General features: G+C 42.6%; 1 protein-coding gene across 4 annotated transcripts in view; it reads right to left on the bottom strand.

The window, feature by feature from the left end:
* The window catches only part of UBAP1 (ubiquitin associated protein 1), a 34,379-nt gene extending 12,472 nt beyond the window's left edge, over positions 1 to 21,907 (bottom strand). For 2 of the 4 annotated variants that reach the window (XM_064736268.1, XM_064736271.1), the window contains exons 1-2: positions 21,783 to 21,907; positions 4,151 to 4,191 (exon numbers count right to left, since the gene is read on the bottom strand). In XM_064736268.1, coding sequence (XP_064592338.1) covers positions 4,151 to 4,184 — 34 coding nt within the window. In that variant the 5' untranslated portion in view covers positions 4,185 to 4,191; positions 21,783 to 21,907. Of the gene's footprint in view, positions 1 to 4,150; positions 4,192 to 18,368; positions 18,394 to 21,300; positions 21,363 to 21,782 lie in introns of those variants that run through there. The other 2 variants (XM_064736270.1, XM_064736269.1) reach the window with 2 other exon arrangements.
* Between the last annotated feature and the right edge of the window lie 3,897 nt (positions 21,908 to 25,804).

The raw sequence follows: 25,804 nt of genomic DNA, 5'->3' as shown, positions 1-25,804 counted from the left end.
TATACAACACAAAAGGAGTTTGAAGCTGTTTGGACCTCAGTGTCTCTTAGTTTAGGGAGTTTCGTCAGAGTTTGTTTAATTCCTAAATTATAGCCCATAACTGTTAAGAAAAAAAAATTTAAAAGTAAAGGCAAACCCCTTCACAACCACAATCCACCATATTTTGACATCAATGCAACCAGTATCTTAGTTTCCTTAGTGACAACACTATTCCTACACAACTGGATGCTGAAGCTCTCCTGAACACTCTATTCTATCTCTATAAAAAGTTGTGCCATTTTTTTTGTCATATTCAAAGCAGATTTTAAAATTACTCAGCTTTAGAACAACTAAAACAAACTACAATCCAGGTTTTGACATACAAATAGTAAGTAGCATTTGGACAGAAAGTGGTCACAAGTGCAAAGAAATGAAGCAAAGTCATTGCACTTCAAACAAAACACAGTGAAATACTAAGGCTATTAACACAGCAACTCTAATTTTTGAAACAAAGCAATCTAACTTTATCAAGCCCTATATCTGTTGTTTTTTTCTAGGAAGATATTTCTCCCGCAAATTCACAAGGAACTTAGAGCTCAACCACCTCCAAACAGCCAGAGTATTAGTGTGTGCTTTCCTTGAGCAACTGTGAAGTAGTGTGAGAAAGCCCAAAATATAAACAACTTTTCCATTAACTGAAAGTGGTCTCTGGGGTCACTCATCCAAGCTTTTGGAATCACAGGCAAGGTTTCTGACATGTGTAACAACCTGAGGAATGACTCTAGGCCTCACCTGTAGCTTCTCCCTGAGTGACACAGATACAGAAAGACATTAGTGACATCTAAGATGGTGTTCAGTGACCAAGCCTTCCTCACTCAGTGAACTGTGACTTGCTGCTTTTATCTGACCCATTTTCACACTCAGATGGCAGTATAAGTACTGTTTGTGTTCCCTCGCTGTTGATTCATCTTCAAGGCAGCCACAGGCTCCCGGAGGCTGAGCAGCTTTCATAAACAAGAACATCCTGTCAATTTGCAGTTAAAGGCTTATATGCTGTCATTACTTGAGCTCTCATACTATGCACACGCTGGGTGGTCACAGAGTCCTGGTAGGACACTTTGAAATTATCAGGATGAAAGACCTACATCCCTCCTGCACCTCCACGATGAAAAAAAATGCTCCAGGTAGAACATGACAGTGTTTTCAGTGATCCTTACTGTGAATCACATATCCAAGCATTGCATAGCATGGCCTCCAGACAGCACCTCACTTGGCCAACACTACCACTCTCTGCAACACAGCATCCAAGTTGTGCTTGAGCTGCCAACTTGAGAGCCTGATATGCAAAGCATTTGCTTACACAGAAATAACTGTGGCAGCCTCTGCAGCCAGAGTGGTAAATCGTGGCCAGGTCACAGACAATCAGATCTGCCAACTGCTGCTACCACGACCTGTTAGTCCCACTGGCACAAGTCCTGCTCTACACCAGATGATCCAAGTGCAGCAAGATTACTTCTCCACATGGAGAAGCTCAAATTGTTCAGCATGCAAATCCTTGTCTTATTAGATCTACTGACAATATGTAGTGGTCTACACTGAAGCACCTACCAGCCACAGAGGGTACAAGCACAAACTTTGCTGTTTACATACCAGCAATCCTGTTTTGCACAGCAAATAAAAAATACTAAGCCCACCTAGCTAGCAATATTAAGCTGCCAGCTTAACTCCAGAAGCTTGACTAAGGAATAAAAACTTCCTACTTTTTTCCCCAGTATACCGATATTTTTAATAACAACCCTTGCTAACAACTTCATCCTGAATATAAGTATGAGAAAAAGCCCATAAGCACATATTAAAACACCTCAAATGGTTTAGGACATTCAATGGCAAAAAGTCTGAGGGAAAATACCTCAGACTTAAAATTCAGCCCAATCAGAACAGCACTAGCTTGGTGAAGCTAAACTCTTATCCAGAGAGCCAAGAATCCTTTTCTTTCTGTAAGCAGATCAAGTGCACACACTGAGGAGTAAAGGGTGCAAATTGTTTTCAATTCCACATTCTAGAGCAGTAAGAAAAACCTACATAAAAAAGGTATTATGAAAGACATTGTTACAACAGTCACAGGTTTAAGTGAAACAAGTCTTTACCAAACTGTTATTTAGTAAGTCTGTTAGCCAGTTCATCCTTGAATCAGTTAAAAACATACTGAGTAATTTCTGAGAATAGGCCTGGCTAAAGTGTACTTGTCAGCCCGACCTCTGTACTACACTCCTGGCACAACTACTCTAAGAGCAGGATTTCTCTCCACTTCAGTGTAACTCATAGAAGTGTCCAGTTTGGCACCAAAGTGGAAACACTTCTGAAAAAAACAACCAAAACAGGCATGAATGAGGAACAGTTTTGAAACCATGTGGAAGGAACTTAGTCGCTATGGTCACACAAATCACTTAATTGATGGAAATAAGAGTTTAAAAGCTTTGAAATTGTATAGCGACAGCAAAAATACAACTGAAATATTGAAGCATCACACTTGCATAATCCACGTAGGAAAAGGGATTCCTTCCCCTCCACTCATACCTTGTGTTCCCATCTTCATCTCCATTTGAACAACCTGCTTTAGGTGACCCTGCCAGGGGTTTGGACATGACAATCTGCAGATGTCCCTGCCAGCCTCAAACATTCTGATTCAGTGACAGCCCTCTAACCTCTAATAAGCAGTTCAACAATAATCACAAGAGCAACATCAACTATACTGACTGATTTCATCAGCCTGCCAGAGACACCGAGCTGAAGGCAGCCATGGGGATGGATGCTCTACAGTAAACCAGAACTCATTTAGTGAGATAACAACCCTAGAGTAGACTGAAACAACTGCCCTGCTGATCTTTTAAGACATAATTAAGACAAGGAAGTCGGTCCACTGCACCTCAGAAACAGTACAGCAACAGTGTGATTAGGAACAGAGGGTACACAAAGGAGCACACAAGTTAACCAGGCAGCTCATAGCACCATTTGTTTGAACCTTGTTATTTTCAAGCCAGCAGCACGTTCCACCACACCATACTTTTCTGGGAAATATTTAAGACATGTTGAATTCCGGCCCTGAGCAGACTTTATTAGTCTGGTTAGGTGAGGAGAAAAATAAAAACAGACATAAAGGACAAGCAGATCAGAGCATTCATAGAAACTGTTTTCAGACACAGGAGCAACTGCTGAATAGCTGTCAAGTACCAAATGAAAAAATCAGGTGTCTTGCAGCAAAGTCACTGGGCCACAAGAAAGAAGGAGACCATCCAAAAATGAAGTTTTGATATACTATTTCTATTTATCCTTAACCTAGTATTTAAGTGAGACATTTCTCATTTTGTACTATTCTTACTTCAACTTTACACTTGAAAGACTAAATAAAAGGCTCCAGGAAAAACTGAATTCCCTAGGACTCCTTTATTGCAAAAATTATCCAGAAAGATCAAGGTTGAATTTCTAAAAGCATTCGTTTTGATAGCCTGAAAAGTTACTGATTTGAGGAATCCACATTACATACAACAAACTGAACTTTAATGTTCTTCAGCAACATTAATTACATTGACATTACACCCCATTTTCTTAAAAATAAGGACATAACAGGCAAATAACTTTCATGATACCAATCATCTGCATGACTTTATGCATCTCATATGCAGAAGACAGAAAAATAGAGTCTTTTCTTCATCGGCCTTCTGAATCAAGTTTGTCCAATTTAGGAGAGAAATTCATGGCTGAGCAAAAATGAAGCATAATTCAATGTTGTATTAAAAGCTTCACTTTCAATTCAGCTTCTCATGTGATTTCCACAGGAAGATGCTACAGATCTAGTGCTCACTTGATCAAACACCAGAGCAGTTCAGTTTTAATTTTGAAGGGGAATTTGTTGGGGAAGAAGAACATGTTATTCTACCATGAAGGAGCAGGGAACAGCCAGAGACTGATTTTCAGTTTAATCAGAGAACAAGCAAACACAGCATCAGCAAGCAGCTATGCATGAAGGAAGCCAAGGCACTTCGTTCCTAACAAAAAACTACTCAGAGGCTGAACAGATTAGTCTCTATGGACTGTCTAGGCTAGGACATTAGTCAGCAGCAATAGCAGGATTCATCCTATTGAAAAGACAAGGATGCTAAATCTCACTTACCATGAGAGTCGGATCCCAACTTCTTAGAAGCCATCTAGAACCTGAAAAAGATTTTAAAACAGCTTGAACAATTTTGTATATGTAGCACAGAGTGCATTTATGCAGTTCCAGAGTCTTATCTCTAGGTTATGGAATACATTGCAGACACCTGATGTGCCTGCTCCTAAGACAGATAAGCAAACATGTTTTTTAGCCTTGAAACTAATTGAGTAGAGAAATAACTTTGAGACCAAGGTTGGACAATTGAAACAGCAAAATAAAGCCCCAACCAAAAAACCAAAACAGCCAAGAGCCAAGACACAACCAGGGTGAACGGGAAGACGGAGTTACAGATCACAGCACACAGAGGCCACTCTGTCCCAGCCTCATCAAGTGCACCCTGCCTCCCTTGGCATTAAGAATAGCTCTTCCTACTGGAAATACCAGGCTGATCCTCTTCAGTTTAATCCCTGCTGCTCTAAAAAAGGGATACTACTGCACTGGGTATGCAGCCAGTTAGCCAGCATGGCACTCATCTAGACACACTGGGAAATGCATAAAACAGGTGTAAAATAAACAGTACCAAGAGAAAAGACACCTTGAATACACACAAGAAACGAATGAGAACAGGCTCATCCACTGCCTACAACAGTTAGCAACAACTTTAAAAATGTGGATGTGAATCATTCATGGCCAAGATGTTAAACACAGAAGTGGCCAGCCAGCTTTTAACAGAGAGTAGGCCTGGCTCAGCAAAAGAGTTGATCAAGATAGAATTAGCTGTCAGCTAAAACTCTGCTCCAGGATGCTTATGGTATACTCAGTAACATGGGGTTTTTTGCTAGATTAGAAGTACATCACAAAGTACTACAGCATAATTTCTAGAGTAACTCAATTTATTTTTAAGTGCTCCTTGTAACATGACAAGGACTCAGAGGTGCCCTTTGCTTCTGAAGTTCTCCATCTCAGACTGAAATGCTGTAGCTGTTCTTCAAAACCATGGAGACCTCTGGTACATCCCCCACAGGCAGCAGAGCACAGCAACATGGGACAGATCTAACATTCATGCCCATCATTCCTCTTGTCAAGGACTCTTTTGAGCACTGTTCCCATGGCAGATTCCAACTGCCAACATTACACATTAAAGGAAGGTGAGGATTACACAGGTTAGCGATTGCTGTTGCTGACAGGACTGGGGACAAGAAGAGCCAGTTGCAAGTACTCTAGGAAAATCCCTTTTGCAGTGAAAAGATCCCTTTCAACATTATATTGAAATCAACAAATGAACCAGCCCTGGCTAATGGGAAACCTACACAAAGCTAAAGCCAAAGCTGTACGAAGATCACCCACGTGCAACCAGACTTTGTGAAACACAGTGGGCAGATGCTGGGCCATGGGGAAGTGAGTCATGCTGGGCAAGTCCAGGTGCACGCTGCACATAAAAACTGTGTGTCATCCTGCTTAATGTTTGTCAGGTTCTTTTAGGAACTCAACAACCTCTCTGAGCAGTGCTATTATGTCTGAAACTATTCCACTAAACCAGAAACCGGTTCTGGCACCTTGTTCTCAGAAACAAACAAAACATTAAGGCTTCCAAGACAGAAAGAAAAGAAGGTGAAACAGTGCCAAGCCTGCCATCCAAGGAAGGATGTCAAGGGCAAAGCCACCAGACTACCCAGAAAAGCTGCATGTCAACCACTGAGGCTGAACAAGCCTTACCGGTCCCCGTGCCCAGACTGAGACAGCAGCACAAAAAACAGCTGCACTTTCAGACCCAGGTTTCACTGCCAGACAAGCTGTTGTGTTGGTAGTTCCTCTGTGTGAGAGTAGCAATTAGGCAGTGTTTTTAGTGAAAAAGCCAGGTGATATGTAGAGTCATATAGCCTTCACATCCTCACCAGTTCCCTGTTTGTCACTGGAGACTGTGTGCAAGCACTGCCTGCTCTCCATTTAACTTGGGACAAAACCTCCACACACTTCTTGTGATTTTTCAAAGCTGTTTTTTTTTTCTTGTTACTATCTCAGACTAAAAAGGAACTCCTTTTTTAGAGGTTTCCAAAAACTTCTGATTAGAGAAACTAACTTTCTCACTTTGCCAGGTTCAGTTAATAAGGGTGTTTGCTCAAAGCAGCACCATTTACTACAGGTTACTGCTCCAGGGACACAACTGGCAATGTGTATAAATGCCAACAACCCAAAACTGCACATCCAGATTCCAAGGAGTTTTGCAGTAGCCTATCACTCTGAAGCTGCATAAAGTTTCAGTGTCATCCCACATATGTATCTTGCTTTTGCTGATGCTGTAGTAAAATCCTAATGCTGACCTAGTGTCTCCATTACCTTCAAGATGCAGTGGAAAAATTATTCCTCTGCCATATGCAACACCTTAATTAACCACAGAACTAGCTAAGGCACATCAGCAGCAAGCTAGCCATGAAATTGATCATTTCAAGAGCCAGTCACTTTAGATTCACATAGCATTTGAGTTTATATCACACAGGTCTTGCCGATGCACTGTGAGTGTGCACTTATTAAGACAACATTACTTCAGAAGGCACTTGTCAGCAAACAAAACTGTTAAGCACTACACAGAGTAACACAAGAACAGGCTGCCAGGCACATTTCATCACCCCCTTCCCAAAGGAGTTTTAATTAAAATAGTGTCTTATGACTGATCAGATTTGACAGGCTAGTCAGGGACCACTGTTATAAGCATATTGCTGTTGCTCTGTTGTCCAAGCTGGGAAAACAGTATCTGCATCCACTTAGGCAGTTACTCATTTGTTACTATGAATCTGGGCATTATCTTAACATTAATTACACTGTGCAGTAAAGATTTGCTTATTTTTGCTACCACTCATTTTGAAATTTAATTTGAAATTTGGACTGCTTCCAAAGCTTTACTCTGCTCAGATGATGGACAAGTGCAACTCTACCACGGTTTCCTTTGGTCGCCAGACTCCAGAACAAGATGCTGAAGGGCACTGCCACAACAGCACATGGTGGCACAGAATTGGCCTGGCACCTTATTGCACACTGTAAACTGACAGAGGACAGAAAAAACTTTTACACCACCTTTCCTGCTCTAGAGGAACCGGTTAGTTGCATAGAACTACAGGGTGCTCATACAGCCACCTTCAAGCTCTCTTTTATAAATGTAGACCTGTTGGAGAGTTTTTGTGCAGACGTGGCTTGAGGGAAAAAATCCATGATCATATGCATCTGTAAGCAGTAAGTTCTCAGCCTTCTGATTACGAGAAAAACAAAAACACTAAGTCCTTGATCAAATGATGAGAAAAACATGGTGAAAAACATGGAGTCCTCGAATGTAGTCAACAGCAGGATATAAAAACCAAGTATTAGTCTCAACAAGAAAACCACGGGTATTAGCAACAAAGGAGGGGTTGGCATGGAATATGTAATCAATGATGAGCTCGGTTTTTGCAATATGTATGAGGTTAATTAACACTACTATAAAAGTACGTAAGCTGGATCAATAAATTTGAGACAAAGATCATCAATAGGATGTGCTCATCTCCCTTCACTTTCCTCATGGACCTCCCTCATTCTTGATTCTGTACAACTCTCCATGGAGAGGATCAGGGCTGCAAGAACCTAAAAGTTACAAGGAACTCCAGCAACCTGATGTGAACTCTTTCCTGCCCATCTGTATAATTTTTCACTTAGTAACACTGACGCAGCAGGTCAGGATTCACAAAACCAGCCAGTCAGAGTAACATAGGATGAGGGCAGAGGACCTCAGAGTGATCATGACAGAAGGGGAGGGGGGACAGGGAAACAACCACAACAACAAACAACACCACAAAGATGCAGAAACAGAAGTGGCAAGGCAAAACTGATGACAGCGACAACTGGCACAGAGAGGTGATGAGCTGGAATGGCCTGAAGAGACAGAGGTGACCAAGGCAATTCACTGGACATGTCATCACTTAAACTTGAATGGCATTTAGTTGTGCTGCCAGACAAGGAGAACACAGAAAAATATGACTTGTTGCAAGAGGCAATGCCAAAGGGAGAGACTCATCAACAGAAGAGAACAAAAAAATAATTACAAAGCGCAACTCATGAAGAGCTTCTGGGAAGTACGGGTGGTTTTTTGCTATTATTTACATGTTTCTTCATTCCTTTTCCTGAAGGAGTTCTGACTAGACAAGTTGGAAGCATCCTACCACTAATAATACCTGTAACTGCTTTACTCATGATAACTTAAACCAATTTAAGTATTTGGCAATAAGAACTGGACTCTTGCTGCTATATTCCTGAGTATAGGGGGTGCAAACATGTCTACATTCCAGACCATGTGCATTCTCTGAAGTAATTTCCACCTAAAATTCAATAAATGAAAAATTAGTAACTTATGGGTGATAGAGAACTTGAAAATGCTTCAAGTTATCAACCATAATCAAATCAGCACATCTATGATTTTCAGAGAAAGAGACCTGATCTCGCAATTTCCATTTCACCTGCTAATACACATTGGGTAGTCTATACACTACTAAGGATGCACCATTTAGTCTGAAAACTACATACACAAAAGACTGAAAATGTAAAAAAAAAAATTCCTGCCTATGTTAATTTATGAACTACTGATTTTAAAATAAATAAAAAAGCAAAAGTCACTTTGTTTCAAGAGATTGATTTCTAATGATCATAGGTGTTCAAAATGTAGACATTGTTTTCAGTTTTCACTGCACCTACTTGTTTCAGTGCAAGCAAAGGGCTATAACCAACATCAGGCTTCTGTATATATAGCATCAAACAGCAAAACCAGAAGAAAACAGTGTGTGTTGCTAAGACAAAACAAAAGTTCTCATCAAAGCTTCCTGTCTATGCAAGTGTTCAACCACTGCTACAAAGCTCAGATCTCTTACGACTTCTCCCAGCGAAAAGCTGATAAGTTCACTTCAGTACAAAACAGATTTATGCTTTCACTACAGTATCCAAAGAGATGGCATCACCCCAAAACATGCAGCAACTGCTTCTGCTTTGTACTTCTAAGAGTTCTGCAAACAAGAGCACATGGAGGTACTCCCTTGCAAAAAAGGACAATTATGTTAAACCACTGGTAACAGCTCTCTAGATAAAGCTGTAAAACTAGATATGATGTACTGCAACATGCCCAAAACACACCTCCCCAGCTCCCCTACCAAAAAAATAACCCAAATCAAGCAAAACAATAAAAAACAAACCAAAAACTAAAGCCAACAAAACCCCAAGACCCCCAAACTAAAAACCCATAAAAAGAAAAAGGAAAACCATCTCTTTCACTAGTCTTAACAGAAAAGTAACTTCTAACTTGATCTACAGTAATTACTCTTAAGTGCTACCACAGGAGATGTGGTAGCACTTAATCCAGGAGATAAAGTAAATTAAATTTCTTGGTCAATTTTAAGATGGACTTAAACAAATCCAAACCCTCCTTGAAGACAACACTCATAAAGTTGCTATCCAACTTACAAGGGACACCAGTTAAAACAAATTTAATGATATCTTTATCTTATGGGATACAAATACAAGTGACCATCATCCCACATTTAAGCATTCAGAGCAGGGCTCACACAGACAAAAGGGGGCTTGAGGGAGGAAGTGTGAGGTGTCCCTGCTGCATACACATCCCGTGGATCAACAGTCCAAGCAGCTGTGATGAGAGACCTAAATCTGAGGAGCAGCCTACATCAAACTAATGCAGTTTGTTCTTAACTAGTGCAATGATTGAGGGGAAGAGGGACAGGAACAAAGAAAATGGCACTTTTAAAGCATTTTTCATTTTTCAAATACATGAGTAGGAAGGAAAGGGAGAAAAGACCCTGACAAAGAGGACTGTGCAGATCACAGTACTGGATTACAAGACAACACAACATCCATTGGATGGTCACAACATCCATTATGGAGTTTTTCATGGGGATGTTTGATTGCATCTTCCTAGCAGTGATAAACATCAGGAGACATTGATTCTTCAAATTGTGCCACTGCTTAACATGACACAGTGGGTAATCAGCCTTTTGCTACAGGACCTCTCTGCTGGGAGCTCCCACACACTCTCAGAGAGGCATGGCATCTCTCTGTCATTCCATATGGATTCATGGCACTGACATCAGACACCTGCAGTTCCAGTTACCTCATATCATGTCCCACTTTGTTCATTAAAGACACTGCACTTGTTACAAGCACATACTGGTTGGTTAAGGATTTAGGGTTCATAACTGGTAACAGACAGCTCCATTCCTGTAAGATCCTGACTCTGTGTTTAAAACATAAGGTAATCTGCCATACACTTCACCCAAAACCAGGGACAACCCTACAATGGCTGTGCAAATGAAGCACACTAATATACCAATTTTTTAGTCACTTTGTGACTTATCAGCCATACAGATTCCCAACACAGTTGAAGTTTATGCACCACACAAACCTCTAGAAATACAAGTTTCACAGGCAACAGCACAAGGAAACAGAAAAGTAATTACAGGCAGCCCTGAGGTCAAAGCAGATCAAGGTAAGCTTTTCCTTTAGCCAGACACAACAGCATGGAAAATGCAGCTATTATAAATGGACCTATCATATTTAACTGTGGCACCAAACAGGTAACCTTTTTAAAAAGGACTCTTTCCAGAAAACTCAATCCTGTCACAAGAGAAAACCATCTGTAACAAACATCTAAGGCTGGACTGATTTCCAGACTCCAGAAAAATTGCGCAGGTTCTGTTCATCCAAGAACAGATGTGGACTTCAGAATGCAGTTTAGTGATTTTTACCCAAATTATTTAAAGATCACATAAACAAAACAGCTGAGAGAAAAAATATGTCTTTTTTTTTTGCTTCAAGGCCAGCTTCCCTAATCTACAAACTACAATATCACCGAGAAAAAGAATGGTAAACTAGAAATAGAGGACTAACTTCCCCTCCTTGAGGCACAAAAAAAGCAAGACAGAAATTCAAGAGATAAAAATATAAATGTGCTATGCAATTCCTACATTCTAGAAAACAAAATTAAAAAGATGACCCAGGATTCATACCAGCAATGAGGGCTGCAATAATCTCAATGCAGAAATGAAACAAGACCCAAATATGATGAGCAGAGCAACTGTTTTTAACTGCTATTTTCCTATATCTAAAGTTTGGATAGCAAATACCTACCAGTTTTGAGAGTTTGAAACTGTCAGATGGTAAGCATCTGGTAACTATCAACAAATGTAACTACTTCAGCTTAATTACCATGAGATTTCATACTACTACAAAAGAGTCAATTTTTTCTAAGCTATCTTAACACTAGCCAGAGCCAGGAATGTGCATTAACTTTCCTTGTTAATCACAGCACTTCAGAAGAAAGCTAATATTTCAATATAACCCTTCTTGAGGGAAACTGCTGATTGCTAGTTTCAACAACAAAATAGCCCACTTACTGTTCTTTTGGTAACGATGCATGGAGAAGCATGGAATAACCTGAACATTTAGAATGTATGCCTGCAACCCAGAATATCATAAACGAATTAAAATGCTGCTCCATTTGTTGCAGTGGTACTTCAATATGTAACAAGCTGATTCTGAAGTACTTGAGTATTATTAATATTTCAGACTTGTCCCACTTATGAATGAGAGCTAGACAGACACTCTCAAAATGCACAACAGAGTAAAACAGCTTTTAATCCATTAATCACAACATATACTATTTTTAATTCAAAAACAACAATCTCTGCAGTTACAAGCTTTTTGTTCTTATACTCTTTAAGCAAGGGAGTAACAGGTAGCTGATCTCATATTACTTTGAAATAAATTCAACTCTGTTGACCAAGACCTAACAAAAAACTCAAATACCAATAGCAACACAAACTCAAACTATTTTGGTATATAAGGCAATTCGTATTCATTAATTTTCAACAATTATTTATTAACCATAACTTAATTCATTTAAACAATACATTACAACAATTAAATTGCTATGTAAAATGTCCATTCCAAAGAAATCTGTAAGGTTGTCATCTTCTCCCTGTAAAAGCTCAGAAGAGAAATTTTAACATTTGTTGATAATTATGGTTTTGGTTATAAATCTGGTGAAATATTAACACTTATGGAATTGATTTAATGAAGCAGACAAAAATCTACCAAGAAATGCAGTTGGCCAAAGTTTTTTAATGGAAAAATAATATCTGCCAGCAGGTCAAACATCACTTGCAGTTCCATGTATGGGATCTCAGCCAAAATATGTGCCTCTTGTACTGTACAAGAATAATGAGAACAGTGTTACACTACTATAGATGCATCAATTTTTCCTTTTATACTTGGGTCACATGCACTACCCACTCTTACCACACATTTAACATTTTCCCAGCAAAATTCAGCATGGTACTGAGGGGAAAAAAATAACCTGTAACATTAACTATTCCACCTCCAAACAACCCTGCCTGTCCTGCAGCAAGCAGGCTGAAACACTGATATTCAGCATGGGAACCACTGTTTCAGACCCTGACTGCACACTCAGCCCAAGCTGTTTCAACACACATCAGGCCAACAACAGCCTTTTCCCATTCCTGAAAGGATCTCTCCCATCACGTGGTTACAACTGTTAAACTACTTCTGCCATCTGATGTCCCTGTTTCACACTGACACATCTTATTTCTCGCAACTAAAAGTGGCACATTCTAAGAATATAAACTCCCTGCAAACTCACTTGACTCAATCATGGCACATTTGAGTTTGGAATGGACGTTCAAAGATCATCTAGTCCACACACTCTGTACAAGCAAGGGTATCACTTCAATCAGACTGCTTAAAGCCCCATTCAACCTGTCCTGGAACAGCTCCAGGGATGAGTTATCCACAGCTTCCCAGGGCAACCTGTTAAGTTCCTCACCACCTTCAATTCTTCCTTATGTTCAATCTCAATCTTCCCTCTTTTTAGTTTCATCTCTCAGTGTTGCCATTTTCCAGGAAAGATCCCAATTCACCATAAATTAATCTCTTTCTCCAAATACACACTTTTAGGTACATGGAAGGAAAAGTCCTAAACACTTCATATTCCTGAAGCAACTAAGAGTTGGTCATAGGACACCTGGAAAAGTGTGGTCTCCAAAACATTTATTTGTCAAGTGACAATAAAAGCTCATAGCATCTTAAATCTCAATGATTTTCAAAATATGCCTCATGAGACTTGGTTAGCCTTTGCCTTAACAGTGCTGTTGTGAGAAACCTGAATTGCATCCTAGGTGCCACAGGTGTGACATTCCTCACAAGCTTATTTGACATTTTCTGAGTTTTATGCATTTCTCCAACACATCATCACTAGTACAGTCTTAGCTTTCAATGCCAGCTCATGTTGTCCTTAATTCATGTGTCACTCCCGTTTAGCCAACAGGCATCTGTCTTCATCTAACCCATCTTATCAAGACTGAGGCAAGAAAGAAGCACAGGCAGAAGCACATATCACATGCCAGGTTTTGCAGCACTGAAGGATGAAACTAAAAGACCAGGAAGAAAACAAACCCTTATCACTGTTCATGAATACTCACTTGAGCTACTGTCATGTGTTTGCTGAGCTGAGGCCTCAGGGACATACTCCTTACCTAACCAACTCAACAAAACAAAGGATTCAAACTGAAATTCAAAAAATGTATCAAGCAAGTGAAAAGATGGTCCCATTGCAGTAATGCCTAAAACCAACCTTGCTTCATCTCCAGGCATAGTATCAGTCAATCCTGCTTTCAAGTCTTCCCACTCAGTCCAAACAAGACTGAATGATTGCATTAAAAAGATGAGCTAGATGGGAAATACTATCAGTAGACAGCACCAAATTAAATTTCACTACCAGAAGCCATGTTTTCAAATGAAAAAATTCACTTGTTTTAATTAACAGGGAACTGGTGCATTACAGCATTAAGAGGAGGAAACTGATTTAAAATTAAGAGTAATTTCTTCATTATTTCTTGCAATGGCTTGTAAGCTTTGGATGGGCTGGCACTGGAATAAAGATAATGTTCTGCTCTTTAAAAACACACAGCAATGGAAGCATCATTACCAGCTATCAAAAAAATAAATGCTCTGTTTATGAAAACAGCAGCAGACACTTGAACAGCTCAGCAAACTGGCGGTACCCACACTGAGTATACTTCTGAAACAATTAATTTGGAACACAGGAAGGTAAGTTGCCTTGAGCAAGCTTGTCTAGTGGAGAAAAACAAAAATTTGCCTCTGAATAGTGAAGTGAAACTGAGACTGCCCTCAACTATAGCGGATCTATTACAAAACAAGAGCATCATAAGTAAAGGAACTGCTTGTTGTGTTTTATATCAGAAAACTTCATGGGCCCACACTACCTGAGGGCAGCATATTCAGTCCTGAGCACAAACATCTTCCTTGCAATCTCTTCATTTTGTACTTCTCAAATAGTAAATGTCCCTCAATTAGGGGCTGTTTAAATTGAAATATGGTTCAGTCTGTAATCCAACTACAGATTGAAAAATTCAGGAATGGAAGCCAGAAGCAAGGAAAAACCAAAGAGACTACACATCTGTTAAACATGGTTTACTCTGCGTGTGCAACTGCTACAGCTGAGGTTACTAGCAGTGAAGACACACAAACATGCAGACAACTCCCATCCTCCAAGAGGGAAAGCAGAGCAACTACTCAATCCTTGAGATGTACTTTTCAAAGATGCTCCAGCTGTTACACTCACCTTCACATGCAGCTTCAGAAAGCCTTTCTGTACCACAGGTCTCATTCCTCCCTCCCTGCCACATTCACACAAGGTACTTGGAAGATCCCCAAGCTTCACAGAATAATCTCCTTGCCCACCTACCTTAATTCCTACTGCTTCCACTTAAAGTGAGCTTTAAGATTTAAATTTCCTCACTTAAAACAAACTGAAGGGGTGTGCTTTCCCTTTGTGTGAGATGGTAAGTCTGCCCTCCCAGCACTGCAACCCAACTTGCAAACCCTGCCAATGTTTGGCCAGGTAAGTTTAAGGAGTAGTCTAATTCTGCACTTAGACAGTGAACTTTCCATCACAAATGCACAGAGCAAAATCCACAGATGTGCAAGGTAGTAGGAGACGGAGACAGATACATGCACACAATTACAAGCCTCCCAACAGTAAGGGCAAATGGATACTGAACTTCCAGTGCTCAAGTGGAATGGATAATAGAAAAGAAACCAAAGACAAGGAAAGACACTGCTTTGAGATGAAATCTAGATACCTGCAGGATATTTATAATGCCAGGAATTACACACTTCTCATTCATTTTCTTTCCCCTGAGGGCAAAGTAGTTTTGCTGACATTCCCTTGTATCCTCTGCACCACATGGCTCTTACAGGAGACTCCAGAAAACCTGTCAAGGTACTTAACCAGCAGACAAACTGTTCCTGCTTTGCAGGTTTGAGGACTAATGCACAAAGTTGAAGCAGTTTGCCCACAGTCATCCAGCTCAGCCAGCAGCAAAGTCAGAACACAACCTGTTTCCCACATCCCAAACCCACAGCTACCCCAGGAATCTCACTGCAGTCTCTCACGTTTGGAACAGTATCTATTCCCTACCAAATTACTCCTATTCAGTCTTTTTCATCTCACTATAAAAGCCCAAAGGATGCACTTCAGATTTGAATATGAAGTTTGGTGTAGTCCAAACTTTATTTTTAAGTTACCACTTCCAATTAATTTAAGTCTGTAATACTATATAGCCTGTCTCACTTGGTAACACAAACTTTTCCCCTGCACATCACAAAGTTCTTCAGCAGATACAGTAATGAATGCAAGCCCCAGAACACTTAAAGCAATGAATAACTAAATAGAAATGGCTCATTTTATGTGCAAAAAGAAACCTTCAGAGATGCATTAGCTTAATTTTCTTAGGACATTTTGACAGATCTGACTCAGTTTCAGCAACCTAGACTTACTTTATTTTATAACTAGACCAGACTAGGTTGCTGGATGAAGCTGCCCCATGACCACAGTTCATCCCACAGATTCTCCTCTCCAAACATTTCAAGCTGGCAAGAACATAGGACTGCTGACAGCACAGAGATCTCTTTCAGTGGGCCACCATAATAACCATGACACAGCAGTAAGATGATTTTTTTGTTTAAGAAATGGCAATACTGTGGGCTGACCATTCCTTCTCTGAGCTATCAGATTTTCTACTGTCACCCGAGAATCACTCCCAGCCTGCTCCTCTCATAACCCATATGTCTGGTTCAATCCAGCTTACTTTAGGAAATTAATCCAGTGCAGCCATACGACAGAACATGAGTATCATATTCAGATTCCTGCAAGAACATCAAATTACTTTGCTTTGAATGAAGACCAGCATAAAATGGATACACAGCTTCTCTCCCAGCATGAAGGGAAAGTGAGAAACCCTTTTCATCACTTGGCAGAACTGATTTATCCACAGTACAGCCAGATCCCCTGCACTAAACACGGTTACATTTCAAGTGCTCATCTCCAATATCATAACACATACAGAACATCCCCAGAGACAGAGAGGCTTTCAGACCAGTACAATAACTGTGTATGCAATATGGGAGCTCACTATGAACAGGGTGACATTACTGTGTCACAAAAACAGCCATCACAGCCATTTTGCCAACAGAGTTCCCAGAGTCCACCTCCAACTTCAAAAGCAGCTCAGACCACCTCACCATTCATGCCAGAACCAACTTCTTCACCTTTGCCTTCCTTCATTTATTTTTCATCTTATAATACAACTGTGGATTCTTTAAGGTATATTTATTAAGCCTTTTCCAGTTGAAGACCTTCATATAGATGAGATTACAGACCATAACAGCATTACTTTTATATTCACACTTGACTTTGATAGCTCTCCCTTTGCATACAAATTCAGAAATATTCAACAGTGTTAGTTAAAAGCAACAAGCCATCTTACTGTCTTTTCTTGGGTTTTCTTTGCAAAAGAGACATCAAATTACTAAGCACTCACTTCCAGGTAAATAAACAGAAATCATGTATTAGGCTCCCTCCCACAAGCAAGAATAAAGCCTCTAACTACAGGTTACATACTTTTTTTACTACATACTTTCTCCCCGCCCCCCTTTTTAATAAGGAATATAAAGGTACTTGCTGGAAACAGTTCTTTTGTATATTGTTACAAACATAGCAAGCAAAATGAAACTCAATAATCCTTCACCTGTTTTGTACCAAGAAGTCAAACAGACTGTCAACAAACTGCTTGTGGTGACATAATACTTAATTAAAAGATTAAGAACACATTCTTTTCTCGGAGGCTATGCAGCATAAAGCTTTTCCGGCCCTTTTCATCAAACACAGTTTTATTCCAGATGATTAATAGTGACTTTATTCAAGAGTCCCTTTCCTGCTACATGTGCCTCCTATATTTCTACGTCAAATCATGACACAGTACTATGCAAGGACACCACATGAGGGTATTAATCATTAGGGTGGAACCCAGAGTGGCTTTGCTGTATCACAGAAGGAAACAAAGTTTAAGCAAGTACTTTGGAGAGCATTAATAAACTAGGAATCCAGTTTTATTTTAGTGCTCACAATTGATAAAGTGCACCAAACTGAACACAAAAGCACTTCCCTGTGTATGAATTAGGCACAGGACTAAAACGTGACACAGCACAACTGGTAACAGGCATACTTTTGAAACACACCTTCCTGAAATCAGGGAGTAAATCTCATTAGTCATTTCAGTCATAGCCTCCTCTGCTGCTAGCCTAGAGATGACAAATGGTGCAAGCACAAACGTATGCATAAGAAAAGGGCTGAAAAATAAAATCTTTCACATAACGTAGTAGATAGCTATCAAAAATGCTGAGCTCCAGTAACACTGACCAGACAAGAGCTCACAACTCTTAACTACTACTTTCCCCTCCACCAACCAGCAACAGCTAAATCCATTAATTGTACTCATATGCAGATAGTCCTCCAGATGAAGACCTGACTACTTCTTGGAGAGGACTCACCTTCCTCTGATTTAAAATGTTACTCTCGTGTAAGAGTTTCTGACACAAAATGCAGCTGAGAATATACAAGCTCATCGGTTACAAGCTGTAATACTACTAATGCAGCATGGCATTTTGAACCAATCTGCTTTCCTTCTAGAAGAGAAGATTTAAGTCTAAATTAGAGCAATGATACTGTGCTCCCATTCTGCTATAATTCTGTATATTCTGTTTCAAGTACATTACAAGCTTAACAGATTCTGGAAAGATCTTGTAGCTTTCAAAAATGAAAAAAAATACAAACCAATACAAACTGAGTCTGGGCACAAAATCAGTCCTTTAAAAGTTTCCCATCCACAGCAAAGACAGCATTTCTTAACATTTAAGAAAAAAAGCCTTTGCACGAAAGGATTTTGAATAAATATAAGACTTCAGAGAGGGAAAGCCCCAGTGCCCAGGTTCTAATGGAGACCTCAGCACAAGGCTACATTGACTGCAAAAGGTCATTAGGGACACAGAACATGAGCTTATTCAAACCAAGTCAGAGGGTCAAAGCATTAAGCAACGCACTTGCATACCAGAGAGGATTACCTACCTAAGTAGTTAACACACAACAACTGTGAGCTCAGGCTTGTATCGATCAGCTGCACTAATCCCAAGGGTCGATTGCAGAGTGGTGTGTGCTGCAAGATCAATAGCCTTGCCTTCCCAGTTAGCAGCGTAAGCACACACAATGCAGGGATGAGAAACCAACCTTTGATGCATCCTAGAAGACCTACTTTTCAAACAAGAAAACTATTTATAAATTGTAAACAACCCTTCTTTGCCTTTACTTTAAAGAACTGTTTTCACAAACAGCTTCAGAGCTTTCCAATTATGGCTCCACTAGACCTTCCTTACGCTGACATTGATCTGAATTGCACTGATCAATTTTAAATAGAGAATCATGCCTTTAGGTAGAGATCTCTGCAAAATGACAGCTGAAACTCTGGAATTCATGATTGAAGAGACTGGGAGTGATTATGCTAGACAAAATACCAGAGAAGGTTGAAAAGAAGTTCTATGTAATAAGGAAAATTAAATTTCTCACAGATCATTTTATCAAAATATTCCACCCAGCATCAACTGTAAAACGTAGGAATGGACTGCTGTTAAAAACTCATGATGCAGAGACTGGATATGGACAACAATTATCAATTAACTAAATTGGACAACGAAATTATCAATCCCTACAGTTTCTGAAAGCAACAAGAAACCATAAGCTTACACAAATTAAAAAGGAGGATGAGTAAGGTGACACCTTCTGTGCCATTACAGCACTTCTGCCCCCAGCACCAGCCAAAACAGCTCCAGCTGTCACAGTGTGACAGATGAGGCTGGATTGGTCCAGAAACCTGACTCCATTCTGTCAGTTACAGGTTTTTGTCTCCAGGATAACAAAACATCATAATGGAATAATGGAGATGGAGTTCTTCCACGAGTTTTTGATGATTTTTCACCCTGATGATTTTTCTATTCATCAACATAAACTATACAGTAAATCTACTGCCTGGCCAGTATACTCATTTTTCCAATATTCTGAAAATTTAAGTTCTCTTCATTAAAGAGAAACTAACACCTATTGATTCACATATGTTAAATATGAGAGTTTTTTGGTTTTCCCTTTAAAGTTTCATGTCTGTTTCTTTCAGCTCATACTTGAATGAAAAAAAACCACTTTAGTAGCATCAACTTCTTCCCTGACTCCTTTGTGCCATAGGGCATGCACAGGAAAAAAAAAATCCAAAAAACAACAGGAGATATCAGGTCAAGTACAGATGGTGAGGCAAGGAAAGGACCATCACTTTCAGTTTTTTTTTCTGAGACTAAACCCACAAACTTGCAAAAGCTGTTTAAAAATTACACAGTTTTTTGTTTCCCTGCCCTTGGAATTAAGGTTTTTCCCTAAAAGGTTTAAGCCACGCAGTGGAAACAGTAACCTTAAGAACCACGGGCACTTCTGAATTGCAGCTCTGTGCGCACAGGAAACTGAAGTCATTGAGCAGCAGTTCTGCGTGGTGCTGTAACCCTGTAACACCGCCCCAAAATGCTCCTCGTACACCTCAGCCCACCCTGCTGCCCGTGCCTGCTGCACAGCCACACAGATCGTCCTGGGGAGAAAAGGGAAGGAGGCCAAAACAGGTTTTCCCCACTCTTGCCTGAAAATTGCCAGGAAACCAGGAGTAACTGCAAAGGGGCAGAAGGTCCCACGCTCCAAGGCTGATAAGGGAAGGTGATGAAGAGATCTGGCTAGCTGCAGCACTTCCCCTTTTCCCTCAACACCCTGATCCCAGCTGGAGCAGGAATAAGATCCCTCTCACCAAGCTCCCACAAAAACCTCTTGGTCCCTTAACAGGCTGTGGGATGCAGCAAGCCTTCCATCAGCAGCACAGCCGCTGAAGTTACACCATCCAGCACAACCCAGCTGCCCCTGAGTCTGGCAACACTCACTTGCCAAAGTGAGTCACGTAGGAATATCGACCTCAAAGTGCTTAAATCCAACACAAATTCATTTTACTGGGTCTGGGATGGCAGCTATAATAGTTCCACAGCCAAGTGCCAGAGTCCATCTGCTTATCTCCACTCTAATGAGACAACATCAGTGTCGTAACATTTCTATATGACGAGGGTTTTTTCCACTTCTTTGGATTTTTAATGATGTAGGGAATAAAAACAGTTAATAAGGCAGCTATTAATTTCCACCTATTGTGATTTCTTTTACTAATTAAAAAAAAAAAACAAACAGAAAACCAGAACAAATGTATCCCTTTAGTAGGATAAATTTTGAGCTATCAAAACACAGAAAGAGAGCCCTTGAATTATACTAAATATAAATACATAAATAAATGCACTGAATCTCCTACTTCTAGTAAGCAACGAACAAAAGGGATCACAAAGCACAATCGGGAAGTATTATTACACCAAAGTATACATCCCTGAGATGTTTGCATCTCATACTCTGTGAAAGATGTAGCCAAAAGCAGAATAGCTAACTGGAAAAGATCCAGAAATTGGTGATCAGCATAAAAAGAGAAGTGTAGGGCTACAACCCACGAAATAAAGATCTTTAGCCTACAAGGAGATGCAGCGAAAGAGTGAATGCTCCGTGATTTAGCAGAACTCTAGAGTCACAAGCAGTATAGGAAAGATGAGCACCGTGATTTGCACAGCATAAGAGGCAGAAATTAACAAGTTACCTGAAGGCAGACTCGACACACACCACACCCCCAAAGAAAATCAGATGTTTGTTTTGGTTCTTCACCGATTTAGTTACTGCGAGGAAGCATTTCCGAACATCACGGACACCAGCAGCTTACTCGGATTTCAACAGCCACCGAGCAAACCCATCAAGGGCAAACTCATCAGGGGTTACGAGGCAGAAACACATTCCCTTAACTCCGGCGGTCCCGGAAACTGCTGGAAAGCAGGAGCCTGTGGGGCAGGAGCGTCACCCCGCCTTGTCCCGCGAGCCCAGCCCCGGGCCGAGTGCCGGCACCCCAGAGCGGCTCTACCGAGCGGCAGCGGAGGGTCCCAGTCCCCGGAGAGGAAGAAGGGGCGCGGTCCGTCCCCAGCTGCCCCCGCCCGGTACCTGCGGCCCCCGCGGTCCCCGCCCGTACCTGCGGCGCCCCAGCCTCGCTGCCCCACCCAGTACCTGCGCGCCCCCAGTCTAGCCCGGTACCTGCGGCCCTCGGCCCCGCTGCCCCGCCGTGCCGCGGTCACCGCCCGCCGTCCCTACGGGCCCCGCTCGGCGCCGCCGGACCCGGGCGACGCCATCTTGTCTGGGCTCCGCCGGCGGGATGGCGTCACGCTGTGGCGTCACCTGCGCCCGCCGGGCCAATCGGGAGCGGCGGGTGGTGACGTCACCGCAACAGGGAGGGGCGGGGCGAAGGTAGAGCCACGCCTCTCTTGGGGGCGGGACCGGGGGCAGGGCCTCGGCCGGGCGTGTCCGTGTGTTGTCCATGTCCGTGTCCGTGTGCCCGCCCCCGTTCCTGTCGCTGTCGCCTGCCTTTGCCAGCCGTGACCCTGTCCCATCTCTGCCCCTGTTCCATCCCCTTACCAGCCGCCGTCCGTGTTGCATCCCTCACTCTGCCCTGTTCCATCCCTGTCCCATCCCCTGTCTCTGCACTTGTCCGTGCCTGTTCCGTCCCCGCCCCTGTCCTGTCCTCTCCCTGCCCCTGTTGCTGCTCCTGTCCTTATCCCTGTCCCTGCCCTTATCCCTATCCCTATCCCTATCCCTATCCCTATCCCTGCCCCCATCCGTATCCCTGTCCCTATCCCAGTCCTTGTCCCTATCTCTGTCCCCACCCCTATCCGTATCTCTATCTATGTCCCTATCCCTATCCCTGTCCCTACCCCTATCCATATCCCTGCCCCTGTCCCTATCCTTGTCCCTGTCCCTATCCCTGTCCTTATCCCTATCCCTATCCTTGTCCCTAGCCCTAGCCCTAGCCCTATCCTTAACCCTGTCCCTATCCCTACCCCCTTACCAGCCCCTGCCCTGTTCCCTGTGCCATCTCTGTCCCTGCCCTTGTCCCTGTCCCTATCCCTGTCCTTGTCCCTATCCCTGTCCCTACCCCTATCTGTATCCCTATCCCTGTCCCTGCTCCTGTTGCTATCCCTACCCCTATCCATATCCCTGCCCCTATCCCTGTCCCTGTCCTTACCTCTGTCCCTAGCCCTAGCCCTAGCCCTAGCCCTAGCCCTAGCCCTATCCCTATCCCTATCCCTATCCCTATCCCTGTCCCTATCCCTATCCCTATCCCTATCCCTATCCCTGTCCCCACCCCTATCCGTATCTCTATCTATGTCCCTATCCCTATACCTGTCCTAGTCCCTATTCCTATCCCTGTCCCTGTCCCTCTCCCTGTCCCTACCCCTATCCGTATCCCTATCCCTGTCCCTGCTCCTGTTGCTATCCCTATCCCTGTCCCTACCCCTATCCATATCCCTGCCCCTATCCCTGTCCCTGTCCTTACCTCTGTCCCTATCCCCGTCCCTATCCCTATCCCTGTTGCTGTCCCTGCCCCTATCCCTATCCTTATCCCTATCCTTGTTCCTATCCCTATCCCCATCCCTGTCCCTATCCCTATACCTGTCCCTGCCCCTATCCCTGTCCCTATCCCTATCCCTATCCCTATCCCTATCCCTATCCCTATCCCTATCCCCTGTCCCTGTCCCTATCCCTATCCCTATCCCTGTCCCTGTCCCTATCCCTATCCCTATCCCTGTCCCTATCCCTGTCCCTATCCCTATCCCTATCCCTGTCCCTATCCCTATCCCTATCCCTATCCCTATCCCTATCCCTATCCCTATCCCTATCCCCATCCCTGTCCCTATCCCTATCCCTGCCCCTATCTTATCCCTATCCCTATCCCTATCCCTATCCCTATCCCTATCCCTATCCCTATCCCTATCCCTATCCCCATCCCTGTCCCTATCCCTATACCTGTCCCTGCCCCTATCCCTATCCCTATCCCTGTCCCTATCCCTACCCCCTTACCAGCCCCTGCCCCGTTCCCTGTGCCATCTCTGTCCCTGCCCTTGTCCCTGTCCCTGTCCCTTTACCTGCTCCGGTCCCTGTTCTGTTCCCAGCTCCTGCCGTGCCCGGGAGCTCCCGCAGCGCCTCCTGCCCCTCTCCCAGCTGTGCCAGGGCTCCCAAGGGGCTGGATGGGGCTGGTGAGTGGGACACAGAGAGGCCATTTCACCCCACACCCTTCAGCCCCTTCCCTCAGCTGCCACGGCCACCTCACCCTCCCCAGGGGCTCAGGGGACGTTCCCGCTGGGTTTTCAGGCTTTGGAGCAGTCCTTGTTCCGAAATGGAGGGGTTTTGTCCCAAATGGGTGTGGTAGTTCTGTGTGTGAGTGTGGATATGGAGAGGGGAGTTACTCATGGTAAATCACGACTGAAAACGGCCAAACTGGAATTACTGCTTGTACCCTCAGAGGAAGCTGGGAAGCCTGAGGGGTTTTTTATGGCTTCTTTTTCAGTTTGGCTTCTCACAGCACCCTTGTCTTTGGCGTTGGTTGGATGAAAATGCAGAATAAAGGTCATAAAAGCAATGCTGTACACATCAGGAAAATATGTACTAATTCCATGACTTGAGGCACCATCAGATATTAAGTGACCAGAAGCTGGCTTTTCCTTAAAGCCAGCCTGCATCTCACATGTTTTCCTTGTTTCTCTACCCAGCTATACCACTGGCAAGTAGTGGTTGCTGGGTTTGGATCATATGAAGCTTTGCCTCTGAAATCACAGAAAAAGAGTGTATGAGCCACGTAGACATCAGAAAAACCACTCGTCCTTCCACATGGATCTGAAAGGGGTACAATGAAATGCAAATGCATACAAATGTTATCTCTTTAATTCCCCAGCAGTAAGTGATTTCCCAGGTGGAATGTGTGGGAAAATGTGGGAGATTCAGGCCTCCTGGACAACTAACCAATATGATCAAGCAGAAGCCGCTTATTGTTTACAGTACAGACATATTTATGGATTCTACAAACTACTGAGTACACACTTCTTGATTGGTGCCTTTATCTTGTTAACTTGTTTTCTGCCTGCACTTCTCAGAGTGTGTGATGGGTTACAGCCCAGGTGTTTCACAGTCCTGTTATCTAGTCCTTGTGGTCTTGATATGCTGTTTCTCAGTCTATTCTTTCTTAATTTATCACAGTTTATGTTTCAGTAACCTTGATGAATTCCTGAGGCTTTGATAACAAACTTAGGAGCAGGCTGGCTGGTGCACACCATGGCCTAACCCTTGCAAATACATTGCAACACAAAAATGACGGGGGGTAGAATTAGAGAAAACTGAGGACTTACATTCACATTCCAGCAGAATTATAACAGCAGAATTATCACAGAAAACAGAGGGTGAGGCACAGTTACGACTCCCTGGGTGGGATGTGGTCAGCATGCCCAACTTCCCACTCACAATCCATGCTAAAGGGGACTGAAGGGAGGTGGAGCAGACTGGAGACACCAGGGCCAGGCTCCGTTGAAATCCCAGCAAGAGGGGCGACTCAGTGGTGCAGATAAATTGTGTAGCAGCTGAAAAACAAGGAGGAAAAGGGGATGCTTTGCTGCTGAACCAGCTGCTGTGGGGAGGTCACAAATGCCCACCTCCACCCCTGAGGCTGCCTCAGATGTGTTGCTGACATTACCTACCTCCAAGGTACAACCCTGGACATGATGCATGACTAGAGATACTCTCCTAAAAATAGAGTAACTAGGGGAAAAATAGTATAAAAGTATGTTAAAAATGGGGAGAAGTTAGGGAAGGTTCCACTGTAACTTCTGGGATTGACTGACTGATCAGGCTGAACCTGTCAGAACTGTACTCTATGTATGGTGACTGTTCATCACAATTGCTCTGAATAAGTCTTTGCAGCCAGATCCTATCACCAGCAATCTTTGCACCTTAACTTATCACACTTTTCTATTACAATAATAAAAGATTATTGTTCTGTAAACTGTCTCTCAAGCTGTGAGTCCTTCAAGAGCATTAACAGTACATGAAATACTTGAGTGTGCAGCCCCGAGAGGAGAGAGGGCCTCTCTAATGCTTTTGGTGTGCATTCCTGGATCTTTCCTGAGGTGCCAAGAGACCAGATAAAGATGTAGAAACTCTCAAAGGGGTTTTTGTGTTTCCATGTGACCCTGAAAAAGTCAGCTGAACCACTTTCTGATCAGTGAAGAGTT

Source organism: Zonotrichia leucophrys, chromosome Z, assembly GCF_028769735.1.
Source record: "Zonotrichia leucophrys gambelii isolate GWCS_2022_RI chromosome Z, RI_Zleu_2.0, whole genome shotgun sequence".
NCBI lineage: Eukaryota > Metazoa > Chordata > Aves > Passeriformes > Passerellidae > Zonotrichia > Zonotrichia leucophrys.
Note: the sequence above shows the minus strand (reverse complement) of the source record. Positions and strands in the feature narration are given on the sequence as shown.